This window comes from Nerophis lumbriciformis, linkage group LG32 (assembly GCF_033978685.3).
Source record: "Nerophis lumbriciformis linkage group LG32, RoL_Nlum_v2.1, whole genome shotgun sequence".
Classification (NCBI taxonomy): domain Eukaryota; kingdom Metazoa; phylum Chordata; class Actinopteri; order Syngnathiformes; family Syngnathidae; genus Nerophis; species Nerophis lumbriciformis.
In genome coordinates this window covers 29,610,307-29,627,984 of record NC_084579.2, presented here as the reverse complement: position 1 = coordinate 29,627,984, position 17,678 = coordinate 29,610,307, and the positions used below count along the sequence as shown (strand labels likewise).

At 41.0% G+C, this 17,678-nt stretch overlaps 1 protein-coding gene across 3 annotated transcripts in view; it reads left to right on the top strand.

Moving 5' to 3' along the window:
• The first annotated feature begins 4,458 nt into the window (after positions 1 to 4,458).
• Positions 4,459 to 17,678, top strand: part of hnrpkl (heterogeneous nuclear ribonucleoprotein K, like) — a 29,740-nt gene continuing 16,520 nt past the window's right edge. Inside the window, exons 1-5 of one of the 3 annotated variants that reach the window (XM_061927294.1) lie at positions 4,459 to 4,600; positions 7,629 to 7,700; positions 10,218 to 10,315; positions 10,414 to 10,470; positions 17,338 to 17,381. In XM_061927294.1, coding sequence (XP_061783278.1) covers positions 7,640 to 7,700; positions 10,218 to 10,315; positions 10,414 to 10,470; positions 17,338 to 17,381 — 260 coding nt within the window. In that variant the 5' untranslated portion in view covers positions 4,459 to 4,600; positions 7,629 to 7,639. Of the gene's footprint in view, positions 4,601 to 7,628; positions 7,701 to 10,217; positions 10,316 to 10,413; positions 10,471 to 17,337; positions 17,382 to 17,678 lie in introns of those variants that run through there. The other 2 variants (XM_061927295.2, XM_061927296.1) reach the window with 2 other exon arrangements.

The window sequence follows — 17,678 nt, the reverse complement described above, 5'->3', positions numbered from 1 at the left end:
AGATGATGTTGTTTCGTTTTCTGTTCTTTTTTGGTTGGTTTCCTGGCGTGGGTTCATAGGTGAGGGTGAAATTGTATCCGCTTTCATCAAGTGCTTTTTGGTACGGGGGGGTTGCTTGGTCAAATTCAGCTTTGCTAGATGACAGCATCGATAGCCTTTTATTAATTCCGGTAGGTATTCTTTTCGTGGTAGTGGGTGGGTGGTTGCTGTCATGGTGCACGTATTGGAGTGTTGTGTTGGATTTCGTGAATGGTTTGTAGCTGTTATTTCTCAGGTTGAAAGTGACGTCGAGGAAGTTGACGGTTTGCTTGTTGGCTTCGATCGTGATCCGTAGGCCGTTCTCTTTGAAAATTTGGCATATGCGCTTCTTTGTATTCTCGCTGCTCCTTGGCGAGGCGCAACACACTGCCAGTCCGTCATCACGGTAAATACCAAGGTTCAGGTTGAGGCTAGCGAGCTGGGAGAGGAGGAAACTCCCAATGAGTTCACACGTTTCCGCTCCGTCAAAACTTCCCATGGTGACGTCAAATGTTGAATTGTTCTTTTTTTGCCATGGTGTACTTCCTCGACGTCACTTTCAACCTGAGAAATAACAGCTACCAACCATTCACGAAATCCAACACAACACTCCAATACGTGCACCATGACAGCAACCACCCACCCACCACCACGAAAAGAATACCTACCGGAATTAATAAAAGGCTATCGATGCTGTCATCTAGCAAAGCTGAATTTGACCAAGCAACCCCCCCGTACCAAAAAGCACTTGATGAAAGCGGATACAATTTCACCCTCACCTATGAACCCACGCCAGGAAACCAACCAAAAAAGAACAGAAAACGAAACAACATCATCTGGTACAACCCCCCCATACAGCAAAAACGTCTCAACTAACATTGGCCACAAATTCCTCACTCTGATTGACAAACACTTCCCCAAAGGCAACACCCTAAGAAAAGTATTCAACAAAAACAACATTAAATTGAGCTACAGCTGTATGAACAATATACGACAAATTATCTCAAACCACAACAAAACAATTGCAAATGAGCCGTCGGCCCCCAGACAGAGCGACCCCAAAACCAACAAAGGCTGCAACTGCCGCAAGAAACCTGATTGCCCTCTCAACGGGGGGTGCTTACAAACATCAGTTGTTTGCCAATCTAAGGTAACACGCAAGGACATTAACACATCCGACACATATGTAGGATTAACCGAGGGAGAGTTTAAAACCAGATGGAACAATCACAAGGCTTCTTTCAGGAACCAAAACCTGCGGAATACCACAGAACTCAGCAAACACATTTGGGACCTCAAAGACAATAATGTTGAATATTCAATAACATGGCAAATTCTTGCATCCAGCACACCTTACAATAGTGGTAATAAAAGATGCAACCTATGCTTGAAAGAGAAACTGTTTATTATATACCGTCCAGACCTGTCATCCCTCAACAAGCACAGCGAAATTGTATCAGCATGCCGCCACAGACGTAAACACCTCCTAGGTAACACATGAGCCAATCACCACGCCCCTACGCCAGCCTGTACCCACCCACTCTGTGCCCTATATAAACCATGGTATGTGAATGCTTCCATTAAAATCTCCTGATGATTGAGGGAACCCCTCATGAAACAGGCCTGTAGAGATGAAGTAGTCTTGTGATTTTTTTCCCACACATACATATATTGCGCTCTACTACGGTATCGAGCACTATTTTTTGGATAACCTTATTAAGACATATATATATATATATATATATATATATATATATATATATATATATATATATATATATATATATATATATATATATATATATATATACCTGTATGTATGTAGGTATACATATATATATATATATATATATATATATATACAGTGTTGGGACTAACGCGTTACTGTAACGCCGTTAGTTTCGGCGGTAACTAGTACCGTAATCTAACGCGTTATTTTTTTTTATTCAGTAATTTAGTTACCGTTACTACATGATGCGTTACTGCGTTATTTTACGTTACTTTTGATGTAGTATCGGCTAGAAACAGAAGCGCTGCGCGGTGTCGTTCTTCTGAATCTTCCTCTGTCACAAGCCGGAGAGAAGAAAAGAGGCGCGGTCTATGTGTGTGTGTGTGTGGGTGTGGGGAGGGGATGAGGCACACAAGTTTTTTTTGTTTCATACATCAAACCGCGGATCACGTGATCCGCGGTTTGATATATGAAACAAAAAAAAAAGTTGTTGGCACGTTCAGTCCACACACAGCGTGGTCATGGCGAGCGGAGTAACGGAGGAGCTTGAACGCCCCCGCAATTGAATCGGTGTGTTTATAAGTGCAGACTCGGTTGTGCAAAACGAGGGTTTTAAACACATGCTGAACGTGCTTGAACCACGTTACGACATCCCATCGCGCACCCACTTCAGCAATAAGATTGTGCCAGATCTTTATGAGCAGGAGAAGAAAAAAGTTGTGGATGAACTATCCCGAGCATCATCTGTTGCGCTCATGACAGACGGGTGGACGTCCAGCGGAACTATAAGCGCTCACTTCATCACAGCAGACTGGGAGATGAGAAGACACGCCCCCTCTACGAGAGTCACCTTGCGCAGGTACTGACACAAGCAGTGGAGGACTGGAAGATAAAGATATCCCAGTCACACGTGATAATGCCAAAAATCAAATAATGACAGAGAATGAGGCAGGACTGGGACCACAGATAGGTGCTTTGCACATGTAGTGAATTTGGCATCACAGAAGGGAATCTCAGTCAATAGGATGGAGCGCCTCTTTGGGAGGATCAGGAAGGTTTCTTACTTCCACCCAAGCACAACAGCTGCTCATGTGCTTAAGACAAAGCAAGAAATGCTAAAGCTGCCTGCTCATACATGATGTCCCAACGAGGTGGAACTCCACTTATGATATGTTGGAGCAGCAGGCAGCTATATACTCTGCATTGACCCACAACACCCTGAAGACAAATGTCACCCTGTCTGATGATGATGTGAGAGTGGCAGGTGAGGTCCTCCAGGTGCTTAAACCCCTCAAAAGTGTTCCATCTCTACTGAGCACTGAAACTTCACCATCTGTGTCAATGATCCTGCCACTGAAAACAAGGATTCTACAATCCATGGCTCCAAGTGTGGAAGACAGCAGCATCACTCCAGATGTCAGGCTTTATGTTTCAAGGAAGATGATGTGCCTTCTTATGTTGCACTTTAACTTGTTTTTTATTCATGGTCATTGGTCCAAGTTTAAAGAAAGGAGGAATGCCTTTTTATGTTGCACTGTTTTTCATTAATTATGTTAAAAGGAAAATAAAAATGTATGTCAAGTTGATCAACAGATTGTATTATTCTCCAGTGCAATAACAGTACTGAAATGAAGGCAAAAAGGGCATTAATGGGAGCTTTAAAAAAAGAAAAAAGAAAAAAAGAAGTAACTAAATAGTTACTTTTCACAGTAACGCATTACTTTTTGGTGTAAGTAACTGAGTTAGTAACTGAGTTACTTTTGAAATAAAGTAACTAGTAACTGTAACTAGTTACTGGTTTTCAGTAACTAACCCAACACTGTATCCATCCATCCATCCATCCATCTTCTTCCGCTTATCCGAGGTCGGGTCGAGGGGGCAGCAGCTTAAGCAGGGAAGCCCAGACTTCCCTCTCCCCAGCCACTTCGTCCAGCTCCTCCCGGGGGATCCCGAGGCGTTCCCAGGCCAGCCGGGAGAGATAGTCTTCCCAGCGTGTCCTGGGTCTTCCCCGTGGCCTCCTACTGTATATATACACTATATTGCCAACACTATATTTGGCCACCTACCTTGACTCACATACGAACTTGAAGTGCCATCCTATTCATAACCCATAGGGTTCAATATGATGACATATAACTTAATTTAAGCAGAAACATTATGCACACAAGATGTTTACTGGATTAGTTCAATGCCGCCTGGTCATTGTCAGGGGACTATTATAGTTAGAACACAAAACAACCGATTTCTTTGAATTTTTTTATGGATTTGTTTTACTTGAAACTATAATGATGTATGTATAAATTATCTGTCCCATGGTCATACTGTGACTACAGACAGTTTTATATGATATTTTAATAATTTTCATACAAATAAAAAAGACGTTAAAGGCTCTTCAAAACAATATATTGAGTATTTCAGAGAAACATTCTACTTTTAATAGGATAAACTGAATCCATCCCACAATGGGGAAATTATGTGGTTGCAGTGCAGATTCCAAAAGTCCACAGAAGCACATAATTAATCAGATTTACCTTTGTGGCTATCGTGCATTTTTATACAAAAATTAAATTAAATGCTATTATTAAACCAACATGTCAGTCAAAGTGGAATTGCCTGCCAGTCCTAAATCGGGGAAAATCAACAATAACACATTGGTCGTTTGATAAAGCACTTCGTGTAATCCGAAAAGGCGGTGAGGTTCACAGTCTGACAAATGAGCGCTGTCCCCGCCTGCCAATGTTGCCCTTTTTCAACCTAACAAGCAAACCATTGTGCCAGCTCTCCTCGGCGCCTCCATGCTGTAAACTCTGTGAACGTTTCAAAGCAAGACGCAGTGGAAGGCGGTGGTTTCTTGTAAGTATTTGCGCCATGCATTTTTTTCGGTTAATATACCGACGTTGGTAACATATTTCATCGCTAAAAAACCTCAGAAATGTCAACGTAATGGTTCCGCACAGTCGCAACGTATGAACGGTAGGGGACACGCCTCGCGAGCTCACGAGTGGCTAGCTTAGCTTAGCTGTTAGCATTAGCAAAGTCAACTTACCCGCTGAAAAACATTAGCTTGCTTGTACTTGATGTGATCGTTTGACACTCATACGCGATAACTTTGAGTCTGTAGTGTCGTTATACTGAATAAACATGAACGTCTATATTAAGTAGACTTTTTCAAGCTATATTAAGGGTGCGCTTGTTTTGCTATCGAATCCACAAGTTAGCCTCGTTTCTGGAGGGGCGGGGCTGCTTTTGTTGTGGTGAAATGGCAATAGCGTGTTGTAATGTAATAGACTTGTATTTCTTACTAAAAATACTGCTTCGCTTTTTTTTCCTGACATTACATTATATATGGGGCAATTAGGGCTGGGCGATATGGCCTTTTATTAATATCTCGATATTTTTTGGCCATGTCTCGAATCACGATATATATCTCGATATTTTGCCTTAGCCTTGAATGAACACTTGATGCATATAATCACACCAGTGTGATGATTCTATGTGTCTACATTAAAACATTCTTGTTCATACTGCATTAATATATGCTCATTTTAAACTTTCATGCAGAGAGGGAAATCACAACTAAGTCAATTTACCAAAACTGTATTTATTAAACAATTAAGCAGTGGCACAAACATTCATGTCATTTCCAAAACAGAAAGTACAAGATTGTCAGAGACCTTTTAAAACAAGCTATCAGTGCACTTTTGTGCATGATGTCCATAAGATGACATATCAAAACAACACTAAATTAAAGTGCACTTTTTGTACAGAACGCCACTGCAATAGTTTAAAACAAAGTGCACTTTTGTGAAAGATGTCACACAAGATATTTCAATAACTGTCAAATAAAAATTAGCTCCATAATAGGAAATCAAATACCGTATTTTCCGCACTATAAGGCGCACCGGATTATTAGCCGCACCTTCTATGAATTACATATTTCATAATTTTGTCCACCAATAAGCCGCCCCGGACTATAAGCCGCGCCTACGCTGCGCTAAAGTGAATGTCAAAAAAACGCTGCGCTAAAGTGAATGTCAAAAAAACAGTCAGATAGTTCAGTCAAACTTTAATAATATATTGAAAACCAGCGTTCTAACAACTCTGTCCCAAAATGTACGCAAATGTGCAATCACAAACATAGTAAAATTCAAAATGGTGTAGAGCAATAAATAGCAACATAATGTTGCTCGAACGTTAATGTCACAACACACAAAATAAACATAGCGCTCACCTTCTGAAGTTATTCTTCATTCGTAAATCCTTCGAATTCTTCGTCTTCGGTGTCCGAATTGAAAAGTTGCGCAAGCGTGGGATCCAAAAATGGCCGGCTCCGCCTCGTCGAAGTCATCGGATTCAGTGTCGCTGTTGTTGTGCAGCAGTTCTGTGAATCCTGCCTTCCGGAAAGCTTGGACCACAGTTGTGACCGAAACTATCTGCCCAGGCATTTACGATCCACTGGCAGATGTTGGCGTATGTCGACCGGCGCTATCTGCCCGTCTTAGTGAAGGTGTGTTTGCCTTCGGAGCTGTGTGAAAAAAGCCACCCGGCCTCTTCGCGTAAACTTCCCTTAACCACTCGCTCATCTTTTCTTCATCCATCCATCCCTTCGAGTTAGCTTTTATGATGACGCCGGCTGGAAAGGTCTCTTTTGGCAAGGTCTTCCTTTTGAATATCACCATGGGTGGAAGTTAGCATGGCAAGCTAGAACGTCTTTTTATGAACCGGATCCTTGTCGCGTAGTAGGAGCCATTTTGTGGTCTTTACAGATGTAAACAGGAAATGAAACGTACGGTGATATCCGCGCGTTTTTTCTTCTTCTTCCGGGGGCGGGTGAAGCGCTTCCTGTTCTATGGGGGCGGGTGCTTTCCTTGGCGGTTGCTTGCGTAGAAGAAGAAGCGCTTCCTGTTCTACCGGGAAAAAAGATGGCGGCTGTTTACCGAAGTTGCGAGACCGAAACTTTATGAAAATGAATCGTAATAAAGCGCACCGGGTTATAAGGCGCACTGTCAGCTTTTGAGAAAAATTGTGGTTTTTAGGTGCGCCTTATAGTGCGGAAAATACGGTAGTGTATGTCCTTCGCTATGTGGTAGGTTACTGCGAATGTTATCTCCTTCTGTTGTTGACTTTTTTTTTCATATGTTGTTGATCTGGAAATAGTTGCTTCGGCATTTTGTTGGTGTGGCACCCAACAGAGATGTTGACATGCGGAGTTTCAAGCACACTCCTCATTCTGTAGGGGGTGACTTTTCAAATGATGCTACAAATTAGCAGTGTTGCTACTTTTTGTAGCAAAGCTTTTGCCGCATACTTGACTTATTACGGTTGTCTGTTCAACATCTTTCCGCTTGAAGCCAAACCACTGCCAGACGATGGACCCTGTGCTGTTTTTCTTGGGAATGAATTCTTCCTATGTTTGTTACCAGATTGGCACCTTCTTTCTCTCGTATTACCACTCGTACCGCTCAACTAGCACCACAGCTAACGTTACCTATGTCGTTACCTCTCTGCTCCGCGAGAGCGTATGACAGTATGTGACGTATGTAAGAAGGTGCGCTTGTTTTATGTCTCTGTGAGAAGGAGAGACAAGAAAGAGTGAGACAAGCCTGTAGTCTAATGCCCGCAGCTAAAAGCAACTGCGTGAGAACGTATACTCGAATATCACGATATAGTCATTTTCTATATCGCACAAAGACAAACCTGCGATATATCAAGTATATCGATATATCGCGCAGCCCTCGTTGCAATATGTGTTTATTGAGATGGGTTGCCACACAAACATAAAATATGTCCTACTTAACTTACTGTTCAAATTAAAATATATGCTGTGATGTCTTTGCATGTTTTTGATCAATACATTATGCCCACTTTATTTCCACTGCAGGTGCAGAAGCAATGGAAGTGCAACTTGAACAGTTGGACGAAGACCTCGCATTTAGCAACGCAGATGCTAATGGTGAGATCAGTGAGTTTGGTTGTTTTATGTTTTTTAGATATATGGTAAATGAGTGCACTCTTTGTTCTTCAACCAAACCAAAACAAGCGAGTCTACTCATGGGAGGAGAATACATAAAAAAATCTGGCTGGTTCTATGTAGCATGTGGACCTGCTGTTCTGTGGCTCCCAAGCCTATTTTTTAATCCAGGAAGGGAACACGGTGAATCTGAGTGTACTCCAGTCTGTTTTTGGCTGCCCAGTGAAAGCAAGTCACTGGGGTGGAACATACTGCAGACACAGCACTTCATGTACAGTATATTTCCACATTAGTCAAAGTAGTACCCTTGTACAATTACTGTCTCACTATGGGTACTATTTCTAACATCCCCGTAGTTGTCTACAGACATATTTTTGGTTTAAAGGGGTCATATCATGCTTTTTTTCCTACATTGTAAACACCTCTCCGTGGTCTGTATAACATGTAATGGTGGTTCTTTGGTGAAAAATATAAACCAATCTTCAAGCCAATTTTTGCTCCCTTTTAAAACTTTGAGAGGTGGAGTTGTTAGATGCAATTACAAATTGCATGATGGTATTACGTTCACACCCCAACACTGTATTAACTAACAATCAGTAATCATGATTTCAGTATTGATAAAAAATAATCTTAATGATTATTTTGGCCATAATTGTGCAGCCCTATGTGTAAGACTAGATTTCATACATGCACCCTATTTTTATCTACATGGACAAAAAGTGCAGTTACGATTTATGGCCATCAGGTGCCATCTTTCAAAATTCTTACATTGGTTTTTATTTTTGAATCTTTTATGTCCATTAAGTGGTATCTTGCACAATTTTCACATTTATTTTAGTTATTTGTTTTGTTTTTTTCTGCCATATTACTTTTTTTATAAGGCTTTTGTTGTTTTCATATTTACATTCAATTTCAGTATATTTCTGGTTTAAAGGGGTCATATCATGTTTTTTCCCCCTACATTTTAAACACCTCTCTGTGGTCTACATAACATGTAATGGTGGTTCTTCGGTGAAAAAAAATAGACCAATCTTCAAGCCAATTTTTTGATCCCTTTTTAAAACGTTATGAGAGGTGGAGTTGTTAGATGCAAATTAACCTTTCCTCACCACGCCCCTTCACGCTGTGAGCATTCGCCCCACCCTGCAGCAATCAATCAATCAATCAAAGTTTATTTATACAGCCCTTAATCACAAAAACCCACATCAGGGCAAGAAAAAACTCAACCCAATGGGAACAATGAGAAACCTTGGAAGCGACCGCAGATTTATTTTGAGTGACTTTCACCACAACACAATATCCCAGTTAATATATGTAGGCCAGCGGCTCACCGTGGTTTGTTGTCGGCACTAAGGAAGGAGGCGATGCGGGCGGACGAAAGAGAGGAAGGAAGCTCTGCTGACGTACAGGTCTGGACCTATGCGCTGACTAAGGTTTAACTTCTACTAAGTCCAGCTATCTAATGCTAGGTTCTGGACGTATACATGTGTATATTGACAATAAAAGGCTTTTCTATTATATATCATGTAAATAGCTGCACGCTGCTTCGAGTTGGAAACAAATAGAGGCTCAAGGCTATAAAGTAAGCTACGTGCTACATGGCGAACGTACTAACAGATTATATAACTTACTTGTCCATTACCAAACACAGTAGGCACTGATTTAATTAAAAGTGGTTTTTAGAAAAATCATTCTTAATTTTGCCGCTGGACGATGACGCTATTGTCTTACAGTAGAAGGTAAGTTAGCTACACAACAAATCGAGCTTACGTTGCTAAAGTGCCATTCACACATTTCTAACCTACTGTTATTACAATTTCATTGTGTCCTTCATTGCCTTAAATAGTTGGCACCAAGCACCCCATTAAAAGTGTTTTTCGGAAAATCCATCTTTTTGTGAAGGTTTGTGGGTGAAGCAGGACCCTCGGAACGACTTCTTCACTGTTAAAGGCACATTGCTGCTAAACAAAAAAGTTAGCCAGGCCCTTTAACTTCTTCAGATGAGACTGGAGGTGTGAATGGTGTCCTGAGTTGGGTAACACAACCAATAACATTTTCGTTGTTGGGTTGTGTTTTAGGCATTTTGTCGTCTTATCTACAGATGCGCGCGCATAAACTAAAAATGGCACACGCGCGCAAGGCAGTTTGTGTAGTTTTATGTTATATATGGACAATCCACTGACGATGTTCCCAATTTGTGCACATTCCAAATGGGCAGTTTGGAGGAAGTAGATAGGAAAGCAAAAGTTGTATACATAACTATGCAATTCCTCCACGCTTTTGATTTTCGGGATTTATGCAGATCCCAAATGCACAGCAGCAGGTACCAATAGGTAAGAGAAGTTGGTGTTGCATGATAGGGCCTCTTTAAAACCGCATTCTAGGTGCTAATCGTAGCAAGCCAATATTGATCACCCAAAGCCTTGTTTAACATTCAGTAGGCCCTAATTGTCCCCCCGGTGGTATTCATTACCTCTCATTGACGGTCTTTCCTCACAGGTAAGCGGCCGGCAGAGGACATGGACGAGGAGCACGCCTTTAAACGCTCTCGCAACGCAGAAGAGATGTTAGAATTGCGCGTGCTGCTCCAGAGCAAAGTGAGGACAGGTTCCACCTTCTTCGCACCGTTGTTTGTTTTTGTCTGTCCGTTCAATTTGTTTCCTCTTTCTGAGAATGACCCCCTGCCGTTTCACAGAATGCCGGCGCCGTTATCGGAAAGGGCGGCAAGAACATCAAGGCCCTGCGCACCGACGTGAGTAAACAGACGAAACACTGCATTTAAGTTGCAGCATCTGTTAAATTATTTTTTTAGGCACAATAATACCACCTTGCTGGCTAATTCCCCTAATTAGTTTCCCCAGTTTTTTAAATGTAAAATCCAAATAAAAGAAAAAGGGGTACTTCTAATACATGACATATTTTATCCCCACAAGGTTGAAGATTTAATGAATCAACAGGTTTTCCAAATTAATTTTATTACAGGAACTTAAATGTTTTTAGGGATTTGGATGGTTAATTGTATCCCACCAGTATATATTTGATTTAAACATTTGTACTTTTTGTTGAGGTGGAATCTTGGGCCACCTCACGATTCAATTATAAATCGATTTTTTTATACATGTTTTTTATATTGTATATTATTTTATTGTATGTTATATATTATAAATGCATTATATCAATAATTTTGAAAGGCTTCTCCTTTGGCTGCTGACGTATGCAGTATTGCGTTGTTTCTGGCTATTAGATATGAGCGCGCACAGCATTGCTCCACAGTGGAACCTCGATTTACAAACTTAATTGGTTCTTGAACTGGGTCGTGAATCAAAAAGTTTGTTTAGCGAAGCAAATTTCTCCTGTATTTCTGTCTTGTATGCCCTGCTCTGCCAACACGCGCATACAAACAGAAATCTCTTTGGTGCCCTCACAAATGACCAGGAACCACAAAAATCCTTAACTTTAACAACCATATCGCTACAATAATGAACATTTAAAAAAGATGCATACAAGGAAGGGGGGCGGGGCGAAGGGGCCGTGTGTGTCTGCAGAAAAAGCTGAACAAGAGGTATCTCCTCTTCTCCTTAGCTGTGAACGTAGTCTGCTCTGGCATATTTTTCCAAAAAAGTTTGGTCTCTTCACAATTAAAATTTGCTGTGGTATAAAGCATGCTTTGTCAGTTCTTCCATACTTGCAAGCGCCATTAATGTACTCTTCATAAAATGTATTTTTTTTTTTTTTAATTCCACAACGATTCCCTCCTTCTTTCCATGCTTGCTATCTTTTTGGGACTCATTTTGAGTTAGCAAAATGGACAAAACTCGTCAAAATGGGGGGGAAAATACAGAAAAGGCACACACACAATGAAGCCCTGAGAAGTGACCAGTAGTGTACTGTACTGGGCAGCAAATGACGTGGACGGCCCTGCCTCCCCAAAATGGCCGAGGCCTGCGACACAAAATGGCTGCAGCCTGGACACAAATTCAATGAATGAATGAAGCGTTTATACACAAAGATATGGTTGACACACGGAGGCATATTTGGCCCAATCTAAAAGTTCGGAAACTGAGAAGTAACAAATAGAGGGGTTTGTAAATCGAGGTTTCACTGCTGCCTCTTCAATCGTTCCCTGGATTGACGATTCAGGGACAATCATATTTTATTTAAAACGATGAGCTCAGAAATGATTCAGTGAGTTGAAATCTATTCTTTAACTATTTGGACAAACATTTAACCAATGAGACTGTGAAATAAATACTGGCTACTGAACACTGTAAGTGACGTTTCCTATATTCCTCTTATTTCTTGTAAGGGAATTAGATATGCATGAATTATGGATATAAACAAGCAAGTAAAGTCAAAATCATCTTTAATGTTATTTTGGCAACATGTGCTGGACATACAAGAAAATCTAAAAACAAAACAAATTTATTTTGAACCACGGTCTGAGCTGACTGGGAAAAATGAATTCATGAGGGTCAGGCCCATTACAGCAATTAATGTATCAATAATAATTGTTAGTGTCTATCTCACGACAACATAAACACATCAGGTTTAGCATTAGCATTCGGTTCACTCGGGTTGAGATGATCTACTCAAATGGCGTGTCACTGACCACTTTTATAGCATGTAACAAAGTAAATAGTTAATATTTGATGTGATTTACCGTTGTTTCACTCGTCCTTCATTTCACATTTCTCCAAACTACAAAGTTCCAGTGAGCTGTTCGCCTCGTGGCTCTGAAGTCCGGTTGAATACTTTATAATCCTCTGTAAATACGTTTAAGAGTCCGTTCATTTCTCGTAGCTTTGCGTATTAAAATTAAGTTCGTAAAAATTCATAAACAACATAAACTGCATACTAGTTTAAAGATTACGGCAAAACAATGCAAGATAGTCCCACTGATCAGCGTTCTTCAGCACACGGATCCATCACAAAAAAAGTTTCTGCGAGTCGAATTTCTTTCGTTTTTCTTTCTTGTCGTAATGTATTTTGTAATAGAAATACACAAACGATAAGAAATAAACAAGTCATCTCGCCTACTGTAAAGGCAGTCGTTGTGTTCGAATACAACGTTTTAAGGAATGCCCCAACTGTGTTCAACCAATTAGCCGATGACAGCACAGCCCGCCCCTCGAAGGTTCTTGGAGAACTTTGCTACCAGAAACTAAAAATAGTTCCAATTAATCTAAATCTACTTGGGTAAATTTTGTTGGAAACACAGATGGGTACTTTATTTTTTTTACCCAGCCTATTTTCATTTGTGTGCCTTCTAAAGCCACAGAATATCCCCAGTCAACGAAATATTCGACTTTGCCATGAACACCCATTCATATCTATGGCTGACAGCATTGTCACATTGTGTGGATATTAATCTGTCCTAATTTATTAATCTATTTGCTAATTTCCTCTTCGTAGCAGATTACTCTGTTGTAATGTGGTTCCTGTAAGACTTCTGTTAAACTTTACAAAGCATTTATTTCACTATTTCACATTTAAGGTAGTGCAGCGTCCCTGCTAGCATAGTTTGTCCTTTCCTCTTCCCTCCTCCATGTGTGTCTGCATTAGATCTGCATTTTAGAACAGTCTATTACTTTAACAGATGTGAAAAATAAAAATATTTGGACAGTTGTCCATCGATTTAGAATCGTCCACGTTCCAATCGTGATGCATTGAATAATCAATATTTTGTCTACCTTGATTTGTTTTGCAATATCATTGTAAATGATATTTTAGGCGGAATATTCTGAACTCTGTTGACATTGCCTCTGCTGATTGCAGTCCACTTAATGTTTTCTCAATGGCTTTAATACACAACTTATCAACAATTAAGTCCACATAATCAACAGACCAATAAATCCGTAATTATGCCCAGCTAAAAAATTATATTTAATGCAATGCACCAGTTGCTGTTTCACTAATATCCATTCATCCATTTTCTACCGCTTGTCTCGAATATTGAAAACATAATTTGTACCATAAATGGGTCTTGAAGAAGAGAGGAGGGTGTATGGAGGTACTATTGTAGCAAAATTATTTGCAAACGTGTATCTGAATCTGTGCGCGTCTCATCCAATTTGTGTCCGTGTGTTCTAATTTGTGTGTCTGTATATCAATCAGTGTGTGTATTCAGATCTGCGTTTTTGATTCATGTGCGTGTGTTTTAGATTCGTGTACGTGTGTTTTAGATTTGCGTACATGTGTTTAAAGCTGTCTGTCTGTCCCTAATCAGAAATAACCCTTTATTGGCTGCCTTTTTTACAAGTGACTTTTGCGACAACTCTGCGCATTCAGATTCGTGAGCGTGTAATACAACGTGTGCACCCCCATTCAGAAGTGTGTGCATGTAATACAATCTGCGTGTGCGTTTCTGAGTTGTACCGTCATTTAACCAACCACGGAAGACACCACGCAATTAAAACCAATCAGAAACAAAGTACAGCTAAGGTGTGTGAAAGAGAGCCGCCAAGACACGCATTATGTTGTTTCCGATTGGTTTAAATTGCGTAGTGTCTTCTGTGGTTGGTTACATGTATGCACAGTGGATTGATGGCTTGGTTTGGGATTGGTTATTCCAGTGATTTTTAACATGTTAAGAGTTGTCTGTCTGTAACTTATACTCCCACTAGTCGGCGCCTTGCAGCCACTGATCATGTTATTCTGCGTTGAAGTAAACAACGATGGACCACACTCGAGCACTTGCTCAGAGCTACCAATCTTCACGTTTTGAGCGTGACAGTCATGCAATTTAACCCTTTCTCATGTGACATCCCACACATGTTTCACGCTTATATTTCATATTCACTACACTATATTTTTTTCATAGTAATAAACTTTTGTTTTTGCACCTTGTTGTAGTTTGAGTAACTCTGATTGATTGATTGAAATAATCATTCCCAGACCAAGCCATCAATCCACTGTGCCTACATTTAACCAACCACAAAAGACCACTACGCAATTTAAACCAATCAGAAACAACGTAAGGCGGGTCTTGGCGTCTCTTTCACACCCGTCAGCTGTACGTTGGTTCTGATTGGTTTAAATTGCGTGGTGTCTTTTGTATTTGGTTAAACGTAGGCACACATCAGATACGCATGCAAAGATTGTATTTAACGCATGCATTTCTGAATGTGTGCGCACGTTGTATTACACGCTCACGAACATGGATGTGCTCCCTCAAATCTTACATGGCAAAAGTGTTGCAAAAGTCATGTCTAAGTAGACAGCCTATCGAGGGTTCTTTCTGATTAGGGGCAGACAGACAACTTAAAACACACAAACGAGGCTCTAAAACACACGGGCAAGGATCTAAAACACACGGACGAGGATCTAAAACACACGGACGAGGATCTAAAACACACGAACGAGGATCTAAAACACACGAACGAGGATTTGAAACACACGTATGCAAATCTGAATACACACACTCAAATTGATACACAGACACACAAATTTGTACACACGCATACAAATTGTATTACACGTGCACACTTTGAGATACACGTTTGCAAATAATTTTGCTACCATAATACTTCCATAAGGGTGTCATTATGGTTAATGTGGTACATATTTCGTCAATAGGGTTGATGACTGTCATTCCCTGACTTTGCCACTAGGTAGAGGTAGTTGTTTCTCATTGGGCCCCATTCACCCACTTGCCCAAGTGGAAAAAGCTGCAGAGCGGTGCAGATTCTGGTCTTACAGGCTTTATACAAGCTATGCGCTTTGGGTTGAGCCCCGAGATGTGGGCTTTCCCTGTCATAGCCAGCCTCACACATGTTCTCCCATTGACTAAAGTACCACCTCTGTGGCTGGAATAAGTGCAGCACCCCTGGAAGGTGAAACATTATATTGCACTTAAAGTTTGGATGCAGTGTACACCACACATAAAATGGTGAAAGAGACAGAAAGCGATCAAATCTAATCTGATTGGGAAAACGTGCAAACATCCTTTTGAGATTAGGATAAAAGCACAATGATGCTAATATGAATTAACAATTAAAAATCAAAATGCACGTCTTTTACCTGGCTCTGTCTCTGCTCGAGTGGAAGAGAAGGAGGGTACGACCATGGCGGAAGGCAGCACACATACATCCAGTTACATTTGGACATCCTTGGGCTATTTGAATTTTAAAGCATACGATTTCTGCTGGACCGTGAGGTCATCATTGAACTATGTGACTATTAGTAGTAGGGCTTGGCCCATAAAACAATATCAATATATATCACGATAGACATGTAATCATATCAATATAAAATACAATCGATAGATTTTTTTTTTTTGCCGGGAAATTAACAGAAACAACAATACTTGGATGGTTGCACCAACAAAGGCACTTGCGGTCTGGTAAGCTTGCCAAACAGGAAGTGGTCGTGAAATGGGAGGGACACGCCAGCCAATCGGGCAACAATATCAACCATCACGTTTGGTTGCACCATCTTGCTGTCGATTTTTTGTACAGAGCGAAATAAATAAAAAATGAGTGCTGCAGAGAGCAAAAACATTGTGGATAAAAGAGGAAAAGTCACTTCCATAGTATGACAGTTTTTTGATTTTTTCAAATGGATTGTCGTCCTTCACCACGCTCCTCTTTTCTTATCAACACATGTTCGTTTTCTATTCGGATGTACGTAAACAGGTATGAGCTAAAGTGCAGGACTGTATAACTAAAATAAATAACAAAATATAACACGTGGTGGCGACTTGTCCAGGGTGTACACCACCTTCCGCCCGAATGCAGCTGAGATTGGCTCCAGCACCCCCCGCCGAGCATAAGGGACAAACGGTAGAAAATGGATGGATGGAAGTCACTTCCATAGTATGGCAGTTTTTTATTTTTTATTCGGATGTACGTAAACCGGTAGGAACTAAAGTGCAGGACTGTATAACTAAATTAAATTAAATATAACACGTGGTAGCGACTTGTCCAGGGTGTACCCCACCTTCCGCCCGAATGCAGCTGGGATAGGCTCCAGCACCCCTCGCGACCCCAAGAGGGACAAGCGGTAGAAAATGGATAGATGGATAACACGTGGTATTTTTAAAATAATAAAAATAGCATGGGAGACTACGTATAAAATAGTAACTCCAAGCCTGTAGAAAAACACTTCAGCGCTAAGGGTAGAGTAGGGCCCATTGTGCTTTCATCCGCTTGTCTTTGACTGCATGAGAAAATCCAGACGCTGTCCAGTGGGATACATTGTGGTCATCCGCAACCACATCTCTCTTGTTGTATTTATTTTTGTCCAAGCCACACTTCCTGCTCTTGCTGACAGACTCACATATAGTAGAAAAAAATCAAAAGTTTAGCGTGCTATTCAATTAAAAATGTATTCCTTCTCCCCCTCTTTCCCCTGTCCTTTCCTTTTTTTATTTTATTTTTTTATTTTATTTTTGGCCACCTTCTTCCCGTTTGCCCATGTACTGGACCGACATGCCCCTCCACCTTGACGTTGGCCCAACGTCCGCCCACCCCCGAACGCCCGCCCAACTGCCACTCCTGGCCGACCCTGCCCGTTAACTGTGCCCCACCCTAACTGGGCACCTAACACGTGATTGAATCCCCCATCCGCCCAATGCCAACCACCTCTACCACCGTCACCTCCACCACCACGGCCCATGCAGTACAATGCCAGTGTATCAGTCCCAGACAGCAGTGGCCCAGAGCGGTATGTCCCACCAGTTATTGCCTCACTGCCTTATTAGAACATAATCAATAACCTGCCTTCTGTTCCACTGTAACGTATATTATACACATGATCCGCCCCTCCCCCAATCCCCACACACTTCCCCACATGTATTGTCCATTTCTAAGCACCTTTGACACGTTGAATATGATATTTGCTTTGTCCGCTCTAGAATTTCACCATTAAAGGTGCGGAAGGCAGGCCTACTTTCTCTTTCTCTCTTTTCTATGACTCTCACCTCTCTCCCTGTTCTTCACCCTACTGTTCTCCCACATTGCA